At 41.4% G+C, this 24,398-nt stretch overlaps 1 protein-coding gene across 2 annotated transcripts; it reads right to left on the reverse strand.

The window, feature by feature from the left end:
- Positions 1-1,593: 1,593 nt before the first annotated feature.
- Positions 1,594-13,527, reverse strand: plagl2 (pleiomorphic adenoma gene-like 2). Of its 2 annotated transcripts, none has more exons than XM_035656502.1 (3): positions 7,981-13,527; positions 7,765-7,881; positions 1,594-5,975 (listed from the first exon to the last, which is right to left on the reverse strand). In XM_035656502.1, exon 3 carries the CDS (start codon positions 5,969-5,971, stop codon positions 4,490-4,492), a length of 1,482 nt encoding a protein of 493 aa, XP_035512395.1. In that variant the 5' UTR covers positions 5,972-5,975; positions 7,765-7,881; positions 7,981-13,527; the 3' UTR covers positions 1,594-4,489. The 2 variants fall into 2 exon arrangements, with proteins under 2 accessions (XP_035512395.1, XP_035512394.1); XM_035656501.1 differs by having other exon boundaries at positions 7,389-7,881; positions 7,981-13,524.
- Positions 13,528-24,398: the final 10,871 nt, after the last annotated feature.

A 24,398-nucleotide genomic window follows, 5' to 3' on the forward strand; every position in this document is an offset into this window, starting at 1 on the left:
CCAGGGCTGTGAGCTCTAAGTTCTATATTTTGGAGTCACTCCTGACTTCATTCTTGTTCAGTTACATGGTCTAAAAATGGCCTGTGAAATGAGTCTGTTACAACAGCCTTTCAATGGCAGGTTGTGGTCAGGCTGTGGCTTTGACAACGGTCTCACCGCCTCAGGATAACAGATATGTTGTTAGTGTTCTCTTAATACGCTTGGCTATAGAGTTTGATTGGGTAAATTTGAGAGAGAAGGCGAAGCTTGCCCAAAAACAACAAGGTTTCAAAGGAGAAGGGGGCTCTTATGTAGAAGAATATTAGTGAAAAGTCTATCAAAAATACTGTTATTCTTTTGGAGAAAGAGAAATACACAAATGGTTGATAAAGTCTACACATCAAACTAATGGCACATACATATACAGGATCAATACAAAATTAAAAACATATGAACATATAAGCTGAAATTTTAAAAGAAAAAAATACTCTTTTTTTTTTTAAAGGTTGAAAGTGCTAGAATTCAGATTAGCTCACAGAAACCCAGGGAGGACAAACTTAATACATGCCAAAAGCTTTTCCTTAACTTTTCTTTATTTTAGGACTAAATGAATATTTGTTACAAATATATAAATGCTCAATTTGATTGCTACAAATTTGGCTTAAACGAAGAGGGTTTTTCTTAAAAACAACCTTTTCTTAAGCTCATAATAAAGATCAAATTTGAATCTTTTTTTAATATATCGTGTAAATTCTTAGAAAGGTGCTAACAGCTAATTCATTTAGGATCAATGAAAGTTTGATCATTTTACAAGAGTCATCATCAAAATGACAACTTTCCAGGGGGGAGACTAATAAGTAACTAAAAATACGTTTCAAATTAGTTCAGAACTCGGATTATAAAATCTAGGATTTTGGCAGTGGGGTGAAACAGTCAGACTGCGAGGACGCTTCTTCTGGATCAGTGCTCGCTGATTCAGAATTTTCAGCAGCCCTTACCACCAAGGGGAATATTCACCTGTCTAACACACACAGCTCATTGTCGGGGGTTTCATATCCTACAGTATCAAAAAAATCGCAGAACACTTTTACCATTTTGTAACAAGCAATTGTGCAAAAATGTAGTTTCTTCTCCCCAGGTTTTGGTAAGAAAAATAAAAACAAATAAAAATGAGGTGATGTGTTGTGTTGTTTTTCGAGGTCCTGTTTTACACAAACAGAAAATAATATATCATAAGACAACAAACAAAACAAATATATGACTATGAGCAATACCCCAAGTCGTGCAGTCAGTTATGTGTCCCCCTGTACTTTGAATGTCAAAGCCCGGGAATTCGGTGACTGCGTTCTTCCAGATATCGCCGTATTTTCAGACCCTTTTCCTTTGACTCTACTAAGCAGCTGAGAGGAGGAGGAGTACGGAGGGGGTGGGGCCCGGGGGATGATAAACACTATGTCGGTTCGGTTTGTGCATGTTTTCAGCTAGCTGTCCATCTTGCAAAAAAAAAAATTGAAATGTTCTAGTGGTCTACAGTTGTCATCCATCAGCAACCGTAGCTAAAAGCAGCAATATGTATTTTATTTTTTTATGTGCTATGTTTTTCCTGTTTTTTTGTTCATTTTTTTGTTTGTTTTTACTCAACATTTAACGATGGCTGTGGCTCACCTGTGACACAGCGACCACTATAGGCAAAGGCCTTCTTCTATGACTGGAACGACACTGAATGAACTAAGACAGATGATGCAGGAGCTCAGCCCTCTGTGCTGTGTGTGACGTTATGGATATGCCAGCTGTGTTGGTCATGCCACAGACAACATCGGATAAAGAGCACCTATTTGTCTTTGAGGTTTAGGTTAACTTTGGGCTCAGGTTTTTAGAGGCTGGTGGTGGAAGGTTTAGGGCTGTCACTTTTTATATGAAATTCGAAGTGTTCACATTAAACATTTTAAAGCGCAACAGACCTTTTTAAGTTCTGTAGTTTGCCTTGTGATCCAGCAGAGGGTGCTCTACTATCAGCTTGACCTATGGCATGCCCTATTGTCCTGTCAGTAAACTAAGCTAGTAATGTTATGCTGTTTACTACAAAATGGAGGGAGCAAAGCCGTCCTGATAGAACACTGGTGACACCAAATCATCTGAGTAGCAGTGCTTCTGACGGCTTTGTACAAAGCAGCTGTTTACGATGACAACAAATCTGCCAACTTACTTGCTAATGTTAGCTTAGCACTCAGGAGAGGCAGTGCTGCGGAGGCACCACAGACAAACAGAGCAACGTCGACTGTTCAACCTCTGACTGCTACTGTTCGACACACTCAGCTTTAGCCTCACTAAAAGCTCAGCATTAAGATAGAAGGATTCATATGCAAGGATATGTGGCCCATTAGTGTGGTAAGAATGAATGTCTTTTGGTGCATTCCCACCAAAGGCAAATCAATGATTACCACGTCATTCGCGTCGCCTGGCGCAAACAAGCGAAAAGTTCAAAATATTGAATTTGAAGCAGAAAACTTTCCCATATCGTGGGGTATTTGCAGCATTGTATGGACAGAGTAAACACAAATGATCCTGTGATTCGCCATTGGTGGGAACACACATTTATACTTTAATATAGTCTTTACGTTTTTTTCATACTTTTTCCCGTTCCCATAATTGTTTGGGGATTTATTTAAACAAATTGCATGTCATTTCTAATTTGTTATAAGTTGATATTTTAGAAAGGTGACAGCCATAGAAAGGTTAGAAAGGATCTAAACTCCAAGACATCCAAAAACCACTGAGCTCGGAGTGAAATCGGCGTGGATTTCATCACAGCGCAGGGGTTACATATTCCACTGGATAAAGACCTATAGTCATAGATTCATAGGCCATGCCATCCATGTCAGCATCCTTATGACACAATCTATCTAGCTCAAATCCTAACAGATTATTAAGCCGCTAACAGCCTTCTACAGGTACTTCCCACCCACAGTTCTGATCCTGCTATACTAACTCACATACATGTAAAGGTAAAGATTGGATATAACAGAGAAAGCTTAAGGGAAAAAGCTAATACTTCATCCATTTGTTTGATCAAAAATGCAAGATACACACAAATGTAAACCTGCCAGACATCAAAAACATCATCACTTAGTTTTAATACATCTACCTAAAATACACCTTACTGAGATAAAAGCAATAATAATATTCATTTTTGAGATATTTCGTACACTGCAATAACATTCTTTAACACATTTTTCCTCATCTGTCACTGTAATTCTTTTGTTTTTTTTGCCATTCACATATGTCAGGGTTCATCATTACCATGATGACGCATCTTTTTAAAAGACTGCCTAAAGATGTGTTGGTATTTTATTCCAAAAATATATATTTCAGGTATGTTGGGCAGCCAAGAAAACAGCTGCAATTGTCATTATCGTGGGAAATTTGAAAGGTAACTGTTAAAAGGGAGATACGTAAAGGAAAGAGAATGAGGAGAGTCTCAGGCAAAGACAAAAGGTTTCCCAAGGAGATTCCTAAAGGTGAAGTGCCTTCTGCTAAAAAAAGTGCTTCTCTTGAGGAACAGTAAAAAAAAAAAAAAAAAGCAAGCATGATATTATATCATTTCCAACCAACTCACACACTTTCACATTTCTATCTTTTCTTTAAAAAATGCGTGGCCATGTGTGTGTCTGGTCTTTGTGTTTGGCAGCTAACAGGTCTCTTATCAATCATATGATAAGTGAGTGTTTTCATTCAAACTGACTTACTCTATGAGCACATCAGTTGCACTTAAAATAACAGGGACATCCATCTATTTATTTTTCTTGTTTGAAGAGCACTTTTTTAAGAGGCAGGGGTTGCTTTTGTGGCTCTAGCCTAGCTATCTTTTTTTTAGAGTTCAGATTCAATCGATTTCAACTCGAAATCTACATTTCTTCATTCCTTCACTGATCTCTCTCCTTTTCGTACTGATCATGACAGTTTAGGTGGTTTGAAACTCAAGATGAGACACATTCTACCATGTTCTTACATTTGGAAAAGAAAAATAAAGTAAAACAAAATATCCACTTCAAACTTTTTTTTTCTGGGTCACAACAAGACAGATAATCTTCACTAAAAATTATCTTTGATTTTTTTTTTTTTTAATATTATTACTTTAGAAAGTATGCAGTACCACACCTTTTGGCCTACTGATCCTGCCCTCTATACTACTAAATAGGGGATGGAAGGGGGATAAAAGGGGAAGTAACTGAAAATAAAAAAGATGGGTTAATACATTGTTATAACTATAGGATAGGAGAAAAAAAAGCCCAAATAAAAGCTGCTTCAACTTCTTCTCTTTTTTCCTTTTTTCTCAAAGGGGTTTAACTTCCTTTTAAGGCTCAATCAAAAGCTTTTGTGCGCTTTTATTTAAGGCTTCTAAGTGTTCATTTGTGTATTTATTTGTTAGAATTCTCCAACTTTTTGATCGTGCCCAGTCAAGAACCACAGCCTGAAATATCCATGCTGAGCTGGGCAAGGCCTGACTCTCTCACTGGAAGGCCTGGTGAAAGCGAGGCAGTGTGGTGGTACTAAGGCTGGAGCTGAACACTGATGGAAGGGGATGCAGGGATCCAAGGCCCAGACCCCCGCTGGAGCTCTGCTGCTCCTGAGGTTGCGGTTGCAAAGAGGTAAGAGGTGCTGTGGCGACGGCAGCTGCTGCCGCGGCGACTGCTGCAGCATGGGGCTCGGCAGCATGCAGAGATGAGGCAGAGGAGATGGAAGACGAGGAGGAAGTTGCAGATGACGTGTAGCCCATCACCAGTCCTCCTGTGCTCATGGGTGCACTGTAGGGAGGCAGGTTGAGGGGCAGGAACCCCAGCAGGTGGGAGAAGTCCATGTTAGCAGCACACAGAGACTCAGCGATCACCGCAGGGCTCTTGGACAGGAGGGGATCCCCGCAAAGCTCATCCGTCAGGCCCGAGGTGGGCTCCAGTCCGTCCTTATGCGGCGAGGCAGCAGTGTGGGGCTCTGCAGAGGGAACTGGGCCTGGCGAACTACTCTGCAGATCCATGAGGAAACTCTCCATCTCCACTTTCAAGGGCTTGTCCAGCAGGTATGAGGTAGATCCCAGCTGGTATTTGGGGACTTGCTGGGGCTGGTGCTGCTGCTGGGGAGCCGGAGGTTGGTGGTGTGAGGGCAGCGGAGGGGAATGGTGGTGGTGGTGATGGTGGTGATGATGGTGGTGGTGATGGGAGTGTGGGTGAAGAGGTCCAGGGGATTCCATGTGACAGCCCATGCCCATAGCTGCAGACAAGGAAGTGGGCATCAGGGATGGGTGTGGGTGACCCACCCCAGAATTAGACATGGCCTGGAGATGGTGGGGGTTGTACATGCCCATCGGAAAAGGGGCCCCACTAGGGAACGGTTTGCCCATCATGGGGTCTTTGTTGGGACCCATGCTGCACATCATGGGGCTGAGCTCCTCCTTCACAGAGCAAGGTGGTGACCCGGAAGCTAAAAGACCTAACATATCAGGAGGCTCCGTCTTGATCTTCAGCAGCTCCTGCGAGTGGCTCTTCTTCACATGGCGTGTCAGATGATCCTTCCTGCCGAAGCGCTGGGCACAGTACTGGCACAGGAAGTCCTTTCGGCCTGTGTGGACCACCATGTGCCGTCTCACATCCTTCCGTGTGTAGAAACGGCGGTCACAGTGGTCGCACGGGTGTTTCTTCTCCTTGGTGCCTCCTGAAGACTTTCCGGAGTGGCTCTTGAGGTGCTCTAACAGCACAGGCGTGCTCTCGTACGTCTGCATGCATACTTTACAGGTGAGATCCCCTGCTGTGGCAGAGTGCATGGCCACATGGCGCTTATATCCCAGCTTGGTGTTGTAGTGCTTCCCACACTCCTCACACTTGAAGGCCTCCTTGTTGGGGTCATGTGTCTGCAGGTGGTTCTTCAGGTGGTCTTTGCGGTGGAACATTTTCTCACAGAACGAGCACTGATGGGTCTTCTGTGGAGAGTGTGTGGCCATATGCCTGCAAAGGAACGCAGACAAAAAGATTGTAAATGGTAGAGGTTTCATGTCAAGTTTGTTATGCAGTCGGCCAGTAGTATGCATGCTGTGTGAGACATGAATTCCTTTCAGTCAAACCCGTGTGTCTATATATACATAAATGAGTCACAGTGGTTTGTAGTAGGGGCCAAACTGGGTTTTGGAACCACATCCTCTGATCTACTGGATTTCAAACATCCTAGTATACTGATGAGTTTGACACAATTCAGAATCTGAATTGATTATTTTTTGGCCACTTAGGGCAAACACAACATTGACATTTTATCACCTTATAAAGCTGATAGCGACATTATTAGCAAACAGTTGCTTATTTACACATCCAGCAGATGTTAGAACTCTTTGAAGAGGACTTAGGAGAAATGTTCCATTTCACATACAAGTAGTCATGTGTAGGGATGTCACGGTGAAGGAATTCAATTCCCTTCCCACCTAGGGCTGCTCAATAGAGCGATATGTGGAAATTTTTCTTGGTTTTGCTAATTACTTTGTAAGAGGTACAACGAGATAATGTTTCGTCTCAGTACCTGCTGGTACTAATCACTAAGCACTCACCCTCCTCCTGCCTCCTAGGTCTGTGATCCTGTTAACTGGCAACTTTCAGCCGAATAAAGTCGACAGTTAACATATTCAGCTGGAACTCACTAGTTAACACGGTCACTTGTTAACTGAAACACTTTTGAGCCGTTAGATGCAAACACCACAGCTGTGGTGAATTGGGATACTTAGTGGACCAGTCTGTGTCTTCTACTATAAGACTTCTGGTCAAGCAAGTGAGGCTTCCTTCTGTATGGTGTTGAAATCCTGGGGTGTGAATTGAGGGATACCAAGAAGCACTGTGTTTCAGCGCATCTGCCTCTCTTCAGCCTTGTAGCTTTAGGACACTTTCTTGTCTCAAAAAACAAATACAAATACGTAATGCGGTGGCTCGTTATGCCCTGCAGTTGGCTTGTCAATGTTTCAGTATTTAAATATTGTGTTTATTGCGACAGCCCTAATCAGCTAGCTAGAGATACTTGATTGAATGATTGCTTTCTGAAGATCAAGATTTTCAGGTTCACATAGTGAATAAAAGTAAAAATTATCTCAATGGCTCAATGGGGATTCTGAGAAAGCAATAGAAGCCATACATCATCCTACATATATTTGTGTTTTTTTCAGGAGTTTTTTTGTTTTTTTTGCCGTTAATCGATAGTGACCGGAAAGGGGGAGAGAGAGAGGGAATGACACGCAGCAAAGGGCCGGAGTCAAACTCATGGCTGCAGCAGCACGGACTCAGCATTGGTAGCTCCAGCTCTACCAGGTGAGCTATCCGGACACCCCCATAATGCTATATTTAAAAGAATGGGAATTTAGCGATGTGATTTAAGCGCAGTACCTGAAGAGTTTGTATTTGGAGCTGAAGGCCTTGGGACAGTGTGGCTGCGAGCAGTGGAAGGGTTTCTCTCCTGTGTGACTCAAGGCGTGGAGCCGGAGCTTCTCCTGTGAGGCGAACAGGGCCCCGCAAACCAAACACTCGTTCCCACTTGCTCTCCCTACCTCCTCTCCTTCTTTTTCTCTCTCCCTCTCTCTCTCTTTCCCCCTCTCTCGCTCTCTCTCTCTTTCTGTCCGTGGTAGCGGGGCTGCGCTCCCAAACAGCTTGGCGGCAGTCCGTCGTCCCTCTTCCTCCAGCGTCAGTGCGGTAATACGGTGTGAGGCATCGGCGGCAGCAGCTGCCATGGCAGCCCTAGAGTGCCGCTGCCATGAAAACTCACTTGTGGCTCCCCTGCCTTGCAGGCTCAACGTGAGAAGTTTGGAGGGGGGTGGTTGTTGAAAAAAAAGCTCACAGGATGGGCCAATGATCCAGCGGGGACCTCAAAGTCTGGCAAAATCTGTGGTGAGATAGAAGGTGCATGCTTTGAAGCGAACTGTTGCCAAGTTAGAGGCAACATTGTGTTTGTTTTCTAAAAAAAAAAAAACCAAGCGTTTACCTGTTAAAATCCTACTTGTCGTTTTGTCTCTGCACTCTCCTTCTCTCACGCTCTTCTTCAGTCGCTCCTGTCCTTCACTCTCTTCTCCTCACCCAGTCCCAACAGCTATTGTTGGCGGTGAGTGGGAAACACTGCTTTGCATTTTTACTCTTCTGCAAGGAGAGAGCAAGCATAAAGGTAAGTTAACATGAAGTGACTCCAGTGTCTTCTTATATTAAAGCTTTGACAAATTGTAACAAAAGGCAGGGATGTAGACCAGTGGTTCTCAACTTCCTATGTGTCAAGGACCCACAAATTGTCTCTCACCTGTCTCATAAGATTGTGAAGAATGTAAAACCTATGAACAGAATATTCATTGTTATACATTCTCTCACATCTAGTCAATGAAATAATAGTAAAATTAAAATATTCCCCATTTTCTGGGGATCTCCTGGAACCCCCTGGTTGAGAACCGCTTATGTGGACAACAACTCAAACCCTCAGAATACATGCCAAAAGTGAAACCTCCCCAGCCTATAATTCAACAGGCTTGACTTGAAACACAATATGTCATTTGTAAATTCCACTTCAAAGGCAAGTTTCCTGTGCACTCACTAGGGGGAGCTGAATGACAAGTCTGATTGACAGGAACTGCAAAGGATTAACAAAAACACTTTTTTTTTTAATGACGATTCTCAATCATGCCGCAACAGCTTTATTTGTATAACCATATGTGAAGCCTTAATGCAACTACACAGTCTCATCCCTCATCATGTGTGTCTTCAGGTGACGCCACAGTGCACAAAGACAGCTTTGTTTGTGTTAATGTGTGTACATGTATGTACTTGTTATGAAACTGGATAAGGCTCCTGTAATCCTTGGGAAAACACAGAAACACACACAACCCCTGGGGTAGAGAAAGTGGCAGGCGGGGGAGGCGGTGTTTACGCCACACACTCCTACAACCAGCACTACCTGAACTCTGCAAATTCTTGACAACAGCAAAAGCAGCCAAAAACTTGAAAAAAGGGACAGCGTAACTGAAAACTGCACCGGAGCAGCTCCTGACCTGCAGTTGTTTATTAAAATAAAATTGCAAACTATAGTAGCTTGTGTTTCCAAGAGATCGCTGAACTCGCTCCCCCTGTCATCTCTGCATTCCCTTATTTACCCCCAGTGACCTCTGTGACCCCTGCTAGCTAACACACCAGCTAAGTCCAAGGTTGAGCGAACAATGTTAGCCATGCTAGGAGCTTCAGTCACGTGAACCGGCACTGTAAACACATGTGGGCATATGTGACAGAATGCACGCGCACTAAGTGTGCACATACATACAAATGTAATGGCATCTGTGGTTTTCTGTGTGAGAGGTCAATGAGTTAAGAAAGACAGCTTTTGCAGATGCTTGTATTTACACAGAAATGCACAAACATGTATCCACAGGTTGGCTAGAACACATATGAGTGTGCTCATGTCACAAGATATACTTTAGCACATGTGTGCGCTCATGTATGTCTCAGTGTGTCCATACTTGTGTGTTTGTTCTCATAATGTATGTGTGTTTACAGCAGTGGTTAAAAGGAACTGACAGCTGTAGCGTTGTGTGGTGGTCATCACCCAGCAGGGAGGGTGCAGGGGGGTGACACCCGTCCCATTGACCACCCTCAGGGAGCCCGGCTCTATTGTACAGCCTACCCACGTCGCACATTCCTGGCCTGAACCATGCCATGTCGCCCTGCCTCTCTCCTCCGCACACAACAGCACATACAACACACAGAGTTCTGGTCACGCCGAATGCAACATCATGTACACCCCACCTCCCAAACCGGCATACTCAAACGCATTCACAAAGGCGTGCACACAGACAGGCAGATACAGTACAATGAAGAGAATCCACACTGTCAAGTTATAGAAATAAACCAAATAGAGCTTGAAAACAAAGGACACACCATGACAGACCATGTGGAGTGGCAACTACACACATGGATGGCCCCAGGCCTGAAAAAGCCCAAATGACTCATACTGACCTATGCAATACTATATTGCTTGCGTTATGTATAGATAACATTAAAACTCTGTCCTTTTCCCTATATCCAACCCTATATAGATTAAGTGCAGTGCAGTAGTCCAGTTTCAAAATACATAATTTTAGGCTAAATCAGTGTTAGTAATCATTGAATTTGACTACCTATACCACCAGATTTAACAATCACTGACTCTTTAAGTTATGGTAAATGGGAAATAAACAAAGACAACACAACAGGTGGTGTTCATGCTCCCTTGAGCAGCCAAAAGTCAGTATTCCACGACATGGCAACAGAGCTCCAGCGAGGATTTTAGAAATATTGAGATCATGAGTCCAGGGCCCCCAAAACACCCCGAATTGAATTGACTGTCCAGTATTATCTTCTATACATTTTAAAGGTCTAAATGCTATAATGCTGTTTCAAAGCATTCTACACATTGCCTGGACTCAATACTGGTAAATATTTTATTTATTGGCCTAAAAGTACACAAAAGTACTTCGTACATGTTGCCAAAACCCCAAATTCTCAGAAAATACTGAAGATAGGTGTCCTCGAAGGTAGTTAGTTGCCTAAAAGCAGTTAAATTTGAACATACTGAGTCTAAAGATCATCTATGAAATATCAACTATATGCAAGCTTTTAATCGAATAATGGTAGAATTTCCCCAGTTTTATAAACCCTCTAAATTCGCTCAGGCCCCTTTAGTTCTGGTTCTTGAAACGGTTCCGTTTAATATTTTCGGAACTTAGGTGCTATCTAGTGAACCACCCCCCAATCGGTTGCATCAACAGAGGGTGTAGCACAATGGACATCGACCTGTAGATAATAACACGCCCACTTTGGATCCCACGGAAAATATGCTATTTTTTTGGTTAAAGCTGGGAACCAATTTTTCAGGTCCCAAACCAATTTATTTTTGTTTAAAATGCTCCAAAAAACTAGGTGCGCCAACCAGAACAGTGCCAGTTCCCCCCCAAAAAACCCTGCTATTTTTTGGTTTGGGGTGTCCAGAGAGTGGCATGGATACTTTAAGGCGTGGAAGAAATATATGCTGGTGATAATTCAATTGATTTCAATTTTTTAACATATTATTTTAAAAATGAATCCAAATGTGTTAAATTTAAGAGCATGTGACACCAAACAGGTGGCCGCTGGGGTGGCCACCCCATACCATCCCTCTAGATAGATAGCATAGCTTTGATTTACAGTATGAGCCCCAAATTCAAACACTGGTCTCACCATAACAATACTAACACTTTTATCTATCTTTATACCGTCAACATAAAGATGGACGACACGACAGGTCTCCAAAAGTGAAGCCAAAACATCTTGATCGCCCCCTGGTGGCTTACTGCAGTAGAGCTCATTAATTAGTCTTCATGTTATCAGATGGGACATGGGCCAAACTAAAACATTAAAATACATGTACATTTTTGTTAGTTTTTCTGATAAGTTTGGTTTTAAGTTATTTGAAGCTATAAAAAGTCGGTTGGGAGATCACTACTGCGCAGACTCTGGTTCCAAATGGCGAAAGATGGCAGCGTCCATATCCGGAATATAATGGCTTAATTTTGTACAGTAAAAGGAAGTGGAAATGCAATGCATATATGTCAATGGTCTATACACAACAAATAAGGAAAATTTAAGTAGAAATAATATCTAATTTACATGATATCCTCTTTTTTCCTTACACGCAGATATCATAGGCGTTTTTTTAATGTTGTTTCTGCTTTACTTTGATGATGTGTAATAATGTTCACAGCTTGAGCCAGAATATTGTAAATCTGGAATTCGGCAGCTATTGTAGACCCCCTTTACTTTAAGAACGTAATCTTTGTACCTATCTATCAAGTGCTTCCTAGTTGTCAGTGTAACAGGTAAATGTGGGCACGTTCTTCTCCTCAGCGTTCTTCTTTCATCTTTTGAGGAAACATACCCACTCAAATACGAACGCAGCCACCCACCAGAGAGGAGCGTTATGTTATTTAAAATCATACCTTCTGCATTTATAAATACCGTAATACCTTGATACCACTCATGCCTAACCCACAACTAACTCTCTTTAACAGGGAAAACACCATTGCACACATCAGTCTGTTTCTTACTTGTGCAATAGAAGATTTGATATCTTTTTTTTTTCCAGTTTTATTATGTTAGAGTAAGAAAACCCTACAGTAATCAAAGACTTCAGTATATACATGATGGCATTAAAGGACCATTGTGTAGGATTTAGTGGCATCTAGCAGTGTAGTTGCAGAGTGCAACTCCCTCGATTCACACTCTTCTTCCAAGCATTTAGGAGAAACTACGTTGGCCGCAAAACAAGTAAAAAATGAGAGACCTCTCTATAAAGTGTTTTATAGTGTCTGGTTTGTCCATTCTGGGCTACTGTAGAAACCTGGTGGTTCAACATGGTGGACTACGCCAATAGAGGTAACGAAAACACATGAAACACATCCACATACATGATTATACACTAATTAAAACATACCTATGAGTATTATATTATATTACTGACAATAGATCCTCCTAAATGTAACACACTGGACCTTTAAAATGTTGTACTCCCGACAGTAGTCACCATAAACCTATATAAAGGCATAGTCATGCAGAAAAAAAAAACTGTGATATACAGTGAAACCGCCAGAATCTTATAAAATAACATGATACAGATTTTTGGTCACACTGCCTAGTTCTATTATAGGCTAATTAATTCATCAATTTATCAAGAAAAAGTGGACGGATTAATTGATATCGAAAATAAAAATAATCACCAAGTTGCAGCCCTAAATGTCAGTAATAGGCAATGGCTGTCTTGTTTGTCACCTAACTACAAACACAGGTAGTAGGTTATAGGTCAGAGCACATGGTGCTTCATAAGCAGGCTGCTCCACCAGCACAAACAGCACAACTGCAGCCATTTCCAACCACCAATCACACTTCACCGTCACTGTACTGATCACAAAGTAACAAACACGCTGCTGCAGCATGGAACTCCATTACAAAATGGCAGATACCGCTTTGGCAAACAGTCCACAGCACGTTCACATGGAACCTCTGCTTACTTCCCCTAATCAAAAACGCTGAAAGCAGAATTGAGCTGCCACTTTCCAACTGCCCGGGTGTCTTTAGTTTCTGTCCTGGATGAAAGAGCTTCCACATTCCTTTCCTGAGGGGTCAGAGGTCAGCCTCTGCACTGCCTGCCTGCCCGCCCGCCATGGCTCCCGCATGCTGAGTGACTAGCATTAACCCCTTCACTGCCTGCTGCAGCCATACTGAGCAACATGTTAGAAAAAGTTTATCAGATTCTTTGTGGTTAAAAACCGGGCCAGACCAGAGCAGGCCAGTAGCCTCTGCAGAATCGTGATCCACATAGCAGGACGCTGCGGCCACAGCCTGTCAAGCTGCTTGCCTAAACTATACGAACAAACTAAATATAGAAAGTGAGTTCAGCGTTCAGAGCTTAGGTGACAACAGCCGTGCTCATGGGGAGAGGAGGAAGAGAGGGAGGAAGGGGGGTGCTCTGGGGAGGTGAACAAGTTGCACAAACATCTGAACTAAAACAGAGAGAGTAACTGTAAATGATATAAGAAATGTCCTGTGCTGAATGAAAAACAGCTAATGTTAAAGTAATTGCTGTTGTTGTGACATTAATTTGTTGCTTAATTTAAAAAAACACACATGTTGTTACAAAGCAAAATGACTTGCTTCCACACATGGGGATTATTTCTCATTTTTACCACATTTATATATATATTTTCGAGGTTGCATGCTGTTATTTTTATAGTTTCAGACAACTCTTCAGTTGCTTTTATTGTGAAATCTTTAACTAGAAATGTTATTCGTAAACAAGTATGTCAACTTTTTTTTAAAAGCGCCTTGCGAAACCAGGGTTATAAGGTGCTGTACATTGCAAAGGCTGCAGACAAATAAAAAGTTTTAACCCCAACAGGAAATAAGAAGAAAACAACATAAGAACATAAGTTGAACACAAGAATTTCTTAAAACTTTCGACTGACTGTGGTTTTTAGAACTAGGGGAATTATTTGTGACTTTATAGTCACACTTATATTTATTATTTTGTTTAATCCGTGTGGTGTTTCATTTTCTGTAGCTCACTGTCATTGCTGCCTATCTTTAAAAAGGCGACCAAGATTTTAAATCCTTTTTTTTACCAGGGTGAAAGTTATAACACAAACAACACTGCAAGGCCCCCATATGCTTGTTAACCATAAACAGCATTTGAACATTTCAGACAGACCTGGAGAGGGAGTCTTGAAAAGGAAATAAGGATTGGGAGAAAGCTTCAGTAAACCAAGTCAAAGAGCCAGCAGAGTTAGGCTTAGAGAGACGGAGAGTGAAGCGCGGGGTGGGGGGCTGGGGTTAGTGTGGGGCAGAAGCGAGGTGAACGAGAGAGGGATAAAGGATGACGAAAAAAGAGGGGGAAAATGCGAGTCATTTGCAGCAGTGGAGTCAGGGGTCTTTGCACCAGTGAAGTGACTCCAGTAGAGATGAGGGGTCGGGCTGGGAGGGGACAGGGGGACGGGGGGGGGGGGGGGGGGGGGGAAGACATGCTTTACTAACCACATGATCAGGAGCTGAAAGCCAGGGAGGATCGCAAGGCAGCGGGTCGCATCCAGCTCCGCTTCAGTGATGCCGAAAAACATTCTTTTTTGGGTGTATTCAATCAAATTGGGACTAAGTACTTGTGTGCATTTTGTGGTGCACAGTGGTTGGGTAACTATGCCAGCAGAGGAAATGTATATAGGTGCAGGGATAACGCAACTACTCAGCCGAACACAAACCAAACCAAGAAAAAGGAGGCCTCAGTAAAATGCAGATGGTGAGATTGAGATAACTGCCAATCGCGACCACACACTCCAGATGGAGACCAAGTTTTGAATAGAGCTTTTTGTAGTATTGTACTAGTAATCATTAAGAGGTGTTATTATAGTATCAGAGGCGAGAGAAAGTCATTCCCAGACATCAAATACTTTGGGCAACTCTGAGTCCCTGGAGGTAAAGACTTAACCAATCCAAGCTACCTTCCAAGCTCTTTGGAACCAAAAGTGTTCCTTTATAGTCTTCTCACTCTGACTTCGGCAAACAGATTAACTCTACAGGACATTCAACAATGAGAGTACTATCTATATCTATAATCTGGTTACGCACTATACAATACAGGCTGAGTGAGAGGTTTGTAGACATTATCTTCAACAGTCTCTTCTCCTTTCTCCCCTTCCCCCTCTCTTTTCTCAATCTCTCCTCTCTCTCTTCTCTCTCTCTCTCTCTCTCTCATCTCTCTCTCCTCTCTCTCTCTCTTCTCTCTCTCTCTCTCTCTCTCTCTCTCTCTCTACTCCCCACCACCCACCTCCTCCCCAAATTTCAGTCCTCTCTGGCTTGTGATTTTGACCCCAGGCTGAAGCTTTTATACACTGGTGGGGGGGAAGGGAGTTGGGGTGAAGGGCAAGGGAAGAGTCTCCTCCCTTCCTCACTAAGCCCTCAGCTCGCCATACCAAACCCACCCATCCCGACAGTTAGTTCCCGGTCCACATTGGGCCGGATGTGGCCATAAAACAGCACCGCTGCCCTTTGGTGTCCGGCTAAAGATAGCCCAGGCTGTGGTCTGGGCTCGGTGGCGAGAAGCAGGCTAATCTAACCGTCACCAAGGACACCTTCACTTTGTGCATCTGACTACTTCTCCTGACTTCCCCTGCTGTCTGAGCCCACTGAAAAAGACATAAATTTCCTTAACTGTCACTGCTTTTGCCCTCATTTAAACGCCTACACTCAAGTAATATCTGACATTTGTACGTCCATTTGAATGTACATTTTCCTGCCGATTAAACACAACAGTGATTCAACCTACGACCAGCAAAAGGTTTACTGATATTAAGAGCCATTGCATAAGAAGTAGTGGACTTCTGACATTTCCAGAAGCAGAAGCAGTGTTTTATGGAATAATTCTGGAATATTTCTTTTATATTTCCTTTATCAAATTAAAGAATATTTTTTATGTATGTGATAGGGTATAAACTGTGCAATGCATATTTCCTTTTCTTTGTAAAAGTGACATTTAAAATATAACTGTCAACTACAGAAAACAGCCTCATATCTCTCCCCCTGACTTGTTCATCTTCTCACCTATTATATTTTCTGATTTGGGTAAGCCAAAAAGGTGCCACACCTACTCAAAAAATTGTATTTATTATTCTTTTCTTTTTTCAAAAGTAATTACCACTTCACTCCCTGCTAACAGTAATTAGTTACACAACTAGTTATATTACTTTTACACTACTACCGACAAAATAATTAAATAATTGCGGCCTTTCTCCCCAAAATTCAGACCTACAATGATTAAGATACAGCTTTGTTTGTAAAACCAAAGTAATGGAATGTTTCCAGCGGCTGAATGTTTCCATCTTCCAAACTAGTTTCCTCCATGATAAAAATGAATCCAAGGATGTGATTGGTTTGTTGATTTCAAATCAGTAGGGGTGCCAACAGAAGTAAGGTTGTAACTATTTTGGGGGGGTAACTGTATTAAAAAAAATATGAAAAAAAATAACTATAAAATAATAATAACAAAATTCTGTGAGAAAGTGAAAATTGCAAAAATATTTTTGTATACTTGATTTCAAAAAACATGTTTCAGCAAGAATAAAATTGCACAGTGTAAATGTGAGACATGCTGTCTGCATCTTGAAGTGAGTTTGGTGACGTATCAGTCAACTTTTTCATATTTGCGCATACTGGATAACATATATGCCGACACCAATACAATACCAAAACATGCGATATTTCTCCGATATGATATACAGTATACACTCTTAGATGTCGCTGTAGATTTGGAGGCACAGTGCATTGCATTGTGGATAATTTTTATTAAGCAGGGATATTTTACAGTATATTTTAGGCTCACTGTAATATGACATGGCAATAATATAGGATTAGGCTGTAGCGAAGGTTCAACATCACATCACACAGGATAGCAATCTTGATTTTTCTGTGAAATAAATACCGTTATTTAGTTAGACTTAGAATGTCTGTACAAAATTTCATTGGTATCATTATAATAGTTTGGGATGTCTCGGTCTGGACCAGCCGAAAACCAACCAACACTGCCATTCCTACAGCCACATCCCTAGAGTCTTGTTATAGTAAGGATCCTTTTTTGTGGCAAAATTAATTTGTAGAGCCTGAGAGAGGCAAAGTTCTTCGTTTGCACCGTAAGAAATGATACTCCTGTCTGACAGTGACAGTATATTTGGTGTCTGAGCAGTCAATCAGGGTTGGGCACCTGTAAATAACATAACATACCAAACTAACAATAACTGGGTAGTTGACATGAGCAGAAATAGCAGCTGAACATACAAAAATACAATAAAAATGTCTGTAATAATAAGTGATCTCTGCAAAGTGCACACAAAAACCCCACAACTTGTGTCACCATGTCATACAAATACATTCAAATTAACTTACGACAAGCCAGCTCAAGCACAAAGACTGAAGAATATAAGACTTCTGGAATATGCTTCAGGGTGAACTGCAAACACTTCTTCATATCTCCAAAATAAGATCTACTGAAATTGTAGAGTCACAGGCAAAAAGCATCAATCGTCCTTCTGTGGCACAACAGAGGAATGCATTGATGGTGGAGCTTAAGGCGTCAGCCATGGTATCAGTAGCTGATCTTGCAAAACTGTCTCTACCCACAAATGTTTGTGCCGTTAAGATACAAAAGCACAGTAACACTACAGGTATATTAGAATATATATTAGAGACACAATAATCAGCATTACATGTTAAACTTCTACTAATATCTGTGTGTGTGTGTGTGTTATGTCTGTGCTGTGCTGAGCTGGTGAGGAGGATGCAGGGGTCAGCCAGGTTGTTGGGGGTGACACTGAGTCCACGCTGCCTATTTGACACTGGGAATGTGTCTGTTAGTGAGACCACAGGCCACACACTCTTGAGACATGCACACACACATACGCACACACAGATGCATAGATGCATTAACAGCCCTTGCCTACACATCCCACATGAATGTACAGGCCTGCAAATCTCAACTAAAATCCAAACATTTAAAAAAATGCATACATAGAAGTAACAAAATCACTACATCCCACTGACACTTTCAGTACTGATCATTTGATGTGGAAACTAAATACATTTCATATCACTTCACTGGAAGTATACATACATACATACATCACTCCGTAGCAACGTGTAAAATGGTAAATGGTAAATGGACCTGTACTTGTATAGCGCCTTTCTAGTCTTCCGACCACTCAAAGCACTTTTACACCAATGTCCACATTCACCTTTCACACACATTCACTCAGTGTGGAGGTGGTTTGCACTCAGCTGCAGGAGAGAGGTGTGGGGAAGCTTGGGAGAGCGGCACCAGGTGAGTTGATCACCTCACCTTCTGATGATTAGCTAAATGACTCTACCTTATCTTTGCAGTAGTGTGCTGGACCTGGGAGAGATGCTACCGGGAGTGCCACTGAGAGCCAGAGCCTATTGTGCAAGTGTTGTGTTAGCAACGCTCTAAATAAAAGTGGGGTGTTCAACGTCGGAGTGTGATTGCTTGTGTGCTGAGGGAACCCCGTCTGTAGCACGACCTGCTACACTCAGTAATGGCAAAGTCCAAGATAAACTCTTCAAAGAGGAAACACTAATAAACCCAAAATACATCAAATAAGTAAAAAGAGGGACAGTTATCAGTTAAGTGCATGCACCAACTTCCTTTTGCTTTATCTCCCTTTCATCTTGCATTTGTTTTGACCTCCTCTGCTTCTTCCTCCCATCCTCCTCCTTCATCTCTTCAACCTTCCATCCTTCACTCCTCCTCTTCTTTCTGTACCGCATGCCAATTCAAACACACACAAACACAACAATTCTGAAAAAAAACTGCCCTTGTTATGAGCCTCATCTTCTCCTCTTTTCTCTAGTCGTTTCCCTTCCCTCCATCTCCTGTTGTGGTCACCACAGATACATTAAGAGACACCTATCAAAATAAGCAGTCTAGTCTCCAAGTCCACAAGTGTGTATATGTTGCTGGCACACACTGTGGGACACCTCCCACAAACATAAACTACATCAAAGTGCAAAGTCATGTTTAGCAGAGTAGTAAAATAGCATCATCATCATTATCATTATCATCACAGCCACAGCTGTTTTATTATCATCAATATCATCATTGCTCTTCTTTCTCTTTCTCGCTCTCCGTCTATCGGTCTGCTCCGAGCACCAGCCTGGTACCATCAGACTGAGGGAGACATCTGGGTAACACACATCCTTCCTTTAACGACAGTTGGGGTTTGGTGGAGACTAATTAGAAAATGAACCAGCTCCACAAACAAACACCAACAGGGCGTCTCTCTACGCTAATTTGTGAAGGAAAAACAGTTGGGGGTGGTTGTACTTTGAACAATCTCTTTCACACCGACTGCCAATAATAATCAACACGTCTGCATTTTTTCTTGAATGAGGATGGATGTGTTTGCAGGTGTGTGTCAAGGTATTTTTCCCTCCAGGGTTTCACTGGCTTTTTGGGGGTTTGTTGCAGCCTAAAATACCCGATTTCATGGCAGGTTTAAGAAAAACGTGAAAATTGGCATTTGCAAGAATGCACCGGGCCTTACCAAAAACCAACCAATCAGGGCAGAGAAAGACATAAAGATGCTTTGTGTTGGAGGTTTGAAGATAGTTGATATTTGAGTCTCATTCCCAGGTCCCAAAGCATCTGTATTTTCTGCCCTAGGAATGAGACTCAACAATTCAACTATCTTTCTTGGCTCTGATTGCGTTGTTTTCGTCAGGCCCGGTGGATTCTTGTGAATGTCATTATGCCGTTATTTTACGAAAAATTACCTACTGCAGCTTTAAAGTACATTTTCTGTCCATCATATACAGTATGCGTCGACTGGTTACACATGTGAAAAATAAAGTTTGGGGAACATGGACACATTCTTCACATATTAAAAAAAGTGCCCTGTGACTTGTGATTTGTATTTCACACATGAAGAGACAGTTCCAACTTTGGTTATTTAACATGTGGTCTTGTACAGAAATTGTCTAGAAATAATGCTAGTGGGATACCAACAGCATCATATTTTAAAGTGGTGAGCCACGACCAAGCGAGAAATGGATAAAATTTTACTTTTCACATGTAAGTTTGCAATCAAAAAAAGCTGAAAACATGTTTTTATCAAATTCAAACATCCAAATCATAAGTGAAATGTTGTGCATGTGTAAAATTATATTTTTAAGGGTGTGGAAGTAATTAATTAATTAGTTAATGGGCAATACTGAGATTCTTTACTCAAAAATACTCAAGTAGAAGTCCTGAAGCAATTTAATCTTGTAGGTGGATCTAATGTACCTACTGCTATAGGTTTTAGAGAGAAATGCATTATATTGTATTTTATTTTAAAATTGAAATACTCAAGTAAACAGTAACTTTTAAAATTGCCACTTGTGAAAGTAAAAAGTTAGGTTAGGCCTAAGCAGTTAAAAAAAATAAAATAAAATAAAAAGGCCAGTCAAAGTCAGACCAATGCACAGATTATACTATTGGTTTGGCAGAGACTTATCAAAAATATGACACTAAACACAACTCATGACTGGAGTTGCCTAAGGTATGTGGTTTTTTTGCGGAGAGTGTGCAGAAGGTGATTCTGGGCGAAAGCCCTCTGCGCAGGAGCCTGGCCGTGACACGGAGCTCCACAGCCAGCCGGATGATGTGGGCACAGTGCCAGTTGGCATCACGCCAATCCCCCCCAAAAACCCCCCCAATCCTCTCTCTCGGTCACCCTCCACATGTTTAAAGAGCAGAGCTTTGCGGATTGATAACAAATGTGCCTCACACTTTTACAACATACTTTTTTACCTTTACTTGGATCCTGGCTGGGAGCCTCCGTGCCATGGTCCGCTGCTTTGAACCCCACTGCTAATATTACTGGATATTATATTTTATTTTACTATTATTATTACTAATCACTGCTCATTTCCATCGTTGTTGATCATCATCATCTTCTTTGATCATTATTATTATGTATATGAATGATTAGTTTCTATTCGATGGAGTGTTGCCTATCACTGCTGTGAATGTGCTGTGAAAGCGCTGAATTTGCACGTAGTGTAAAAAGCGCCTCTTGAGTGGTCGCGAGACTAGAAAGGCGCTTATACAAGTTTACAAGGTCCATTTACCATAAGTATGAACCAACCAATTTCAACCAATAATATCTTTGACATCCACCTGTCAATTTTCAACTTTTAGTGACAGCCGTGAAGATGAATTTAGCCATACAGCCTACAGCATAGCTCACTACCAGAGGTGAGTGTTTCTGGAGGTTCCACACTTATTATATACATTGGTCATTACTGTGCAAAAACACAACTTTATCAGTGATTTGGGTGAAACTGGATTCATCTTTATGAGAAAGGTTGGTTTGCCCTCTGACTTCCTCCAGCTGCTAACTGCTGCTTTACACTATAAGCTTAAGTTATTTTAACTGAAAACAATGCTGAAACGGAACAATGAAATTTTTTTTAACCAAAAATAGTAAAAGTAAAAAATTTGTAAGCTAAAAACATCTTGAATGAGAGAACTGATGGGAACGTACTCAATTCAATCAACTATTTCCTTGGCTCTGATTTGGTTGTTTTTAGTTCAGGCTCAGGGGATTTTGCAATGCCCTTAGGAGAACTAGGAGGAGCAGAGAAACCTGACTATTTTCACAGATTATCTCTATCTCATGTAGGTGAAAGCTTCAGCAAATATGACGAAAAAAGTTATTTTATAAAAAGTAACCTACTGCAGCTTTTAATTATTTCAAGAGAGGTTGGTCAAAAATACACTGAGAGAGCCACTCCTTTGATTGTTGCCTGTGGTCTGATGATCTGAGATATAAGAAACTCTTCAACAACTCATTTCACGTGTTTGCTACTTATTGTTTTTATAGACAGATTTTCTTTTACATAAAGAGATTATGATAATCATCATTAGAAGGGATGAACAAATGATCGTGTGTTTAATTTCTCTGTTTGTGCCGTTACCTTGTGGCCATTGGACAATTGCAGACTTGTGCGTTGGAAGAGACACAGAAATGGTTTCTTAGTCAGACCTGAGCTTTAAGACTGCCATTCATGCTTTTTTGCTAAAAGTATGTAACCAGGGTGCTTATTCAGACACATCACACTTCCATAATGAGGTGTTTGAAAAATGGCCTGAATGTCTATTATGTGCTATTCAGCGAGCATTTTACAGCTATAAAACAATGTATCTATGAAAGGCTGATGCATACACACACACACACACGCAGACTGATTATTTAGTTGCTCTGATTGAAACACTGAGCCAGTCCATCCAGCCGCTGGGACACTTTTGTTTCCCTGGGCTGCCACTGGCTCTCTCTGATTCAGATGGGGTCAGCAACAAACAATCTCTAAGTTTGGCAACGTCAGCTCAGCTTAAAACAACAGGCATTGTTAAAAGGGCTTTGTTTACAGAAATCTACAGGTTTCAATAGATGCCACAGCCTTTTCCACTCTTTTTGTTTCTTTCCTTATCCCTCTCACTCTGCTGCTAATTTTCCTCTGTTTTGTTTTGTTGTTTGCTGAATGCCCCCACATCCACGCCAAGCTCCCTCTTTATCCATTCTCCATGTGTATTTTTAAAGGATGTTCGGGGTAATGGAGGGGAAAAGGAGGAAAGTGGTGTGTGTGGGTTGTGGGGAAGGGGGGTTAAAGGTAGAGACTTGAAAAAATAACATTCTTGCATAAACAGGGCCTTGAAAAATGGGCAGTGGGCAGCTTGCATTCCTTGCATTTTTTGAAACTTGATCACGTTCTGAGAATCGGAGGCTTCAGGCACCTTCGGGCAGATGACAGCCACATACGACAAGCAGCCACGTACGACAAGAGGGAGAAGGAGCGGAAGAACATAACAACATAACAAGAATGAGATGAAAAGAGGAGGGAAAACAACCAGCTGATAGGCACAGAGTGAAAGAGAAAAAGACTGAGAAGGGCAGATAACAGATGTTCAAAGAAGCAGCCGCTAAGGTTCATGTGGGGGTATTTCAGGTCAAAACAGCAGTGTGACACTCAACCGAGAGAAATCAACATTTTTTTTTCTTTTGAAAAACAAACTTACATTACACTGCAAAAAAGAAGTCCCAGACTCACTACTACCTGAATCTTATTAAAACAAGCACAGCTTCACTCATATCACCTTAACCTGTTATTGGTCTGCAGTGACATAGAGCCAGTCTCCTCTCTCCAGTGTCCGAGCTCACAGATGAGTCTTTGTATTGGAGTACAACAGAAGCTATTCGGTAACAGATCAGAGGTTGGCCGCACAAAGGAAGGGGAAGCTACAAAACTATGGCCTGCAGTCAGTGTGCGGTACAAATTGGTGAAGGGGCTGTACAGATATTTAATAGGACTGCAACTAATTATTATTTTCATTATCGATTAAAAGTCCAGTGTTTATTTAGGAGGATCTATTGGTAGAAATGGAATATATAATGTTACAATATCAGAATCATTGTGTTTTTGTTATCTTAGAATGAGCCATTTTTATCTACACAGTCCTTTACTACAGGTCCTCTTCTGGCGGAGTCCGCCACATTTCTATTCAGGGTTTCTTCAGGTTTTAACAGATTAAATTTAAGACTTTTTAGACACTTTTAGAAGACGTTTTTTCTTCAGCTAGAAATACTCCAATCAAATCAACCTGATTTTAACTGATATTATCAGGTAGATTATGTTTCGGTCATGATGTGACCAATCCACATTAAAGAACCAGTATGCAGGATTTAGTGGCATCTAGTAAGTTGTAGATTTTAACTAACCGTGAATGAGATGTGTAGGAAAGTGTGTAGGAGAAACTATGATGTGTGTGGATTTTGCGAAAAACATTAAATATGTTACCCTATGTACAGCCAGTGTTTGGTTTATCCATTCTGGGCTACTATAGAAACATGACAGTTCAACATGGCGGACTCCACCAGGACCGGCCTTATCTGTAGATAAAAATGGCTCATTCTTAGGTAACAAAAACACAATCATTCTTATTTTCAGTAGATTATATCCTAATGAAAACATACCTATGAATATTATATTTTATTTCTGTCAGTAGATCCTCCTAAATGTTACACACTGGACCTTTATATCCACTTTCTATGTCACTGTAACATGTCTGTAACATTCATTGAGTCTCAGTAGGCAGCTGACTTTCAAGCACCGCAGCAGCCCCATGGCCTCATGTTACCTTACATAACAACATTATCTGTGTGAGTTCCACATAGTGTGGTATACAGATTTCAAATTTGGGAAAAAGAGAGCACTTGGGAATTCATAGCTAAAGCTACTCACAGATGAGATATCAGAACAATG

Source organism: Morone saxatilis, unplaced genomic scaffold (assembly GCF_004916995.1).
Source record: "Morone saxatilis isolate NCDOM2014 unplaced genomic scaffold, NCSU_SB_2.0 Contig15, whole genome shotgun sequence".
In the NCBI taxonomy this organism is placed as follows: Eukaryota; Metazoa; Chordata; class Actinopteri; family Moronidae; genus Morone; species Morone saxatilis.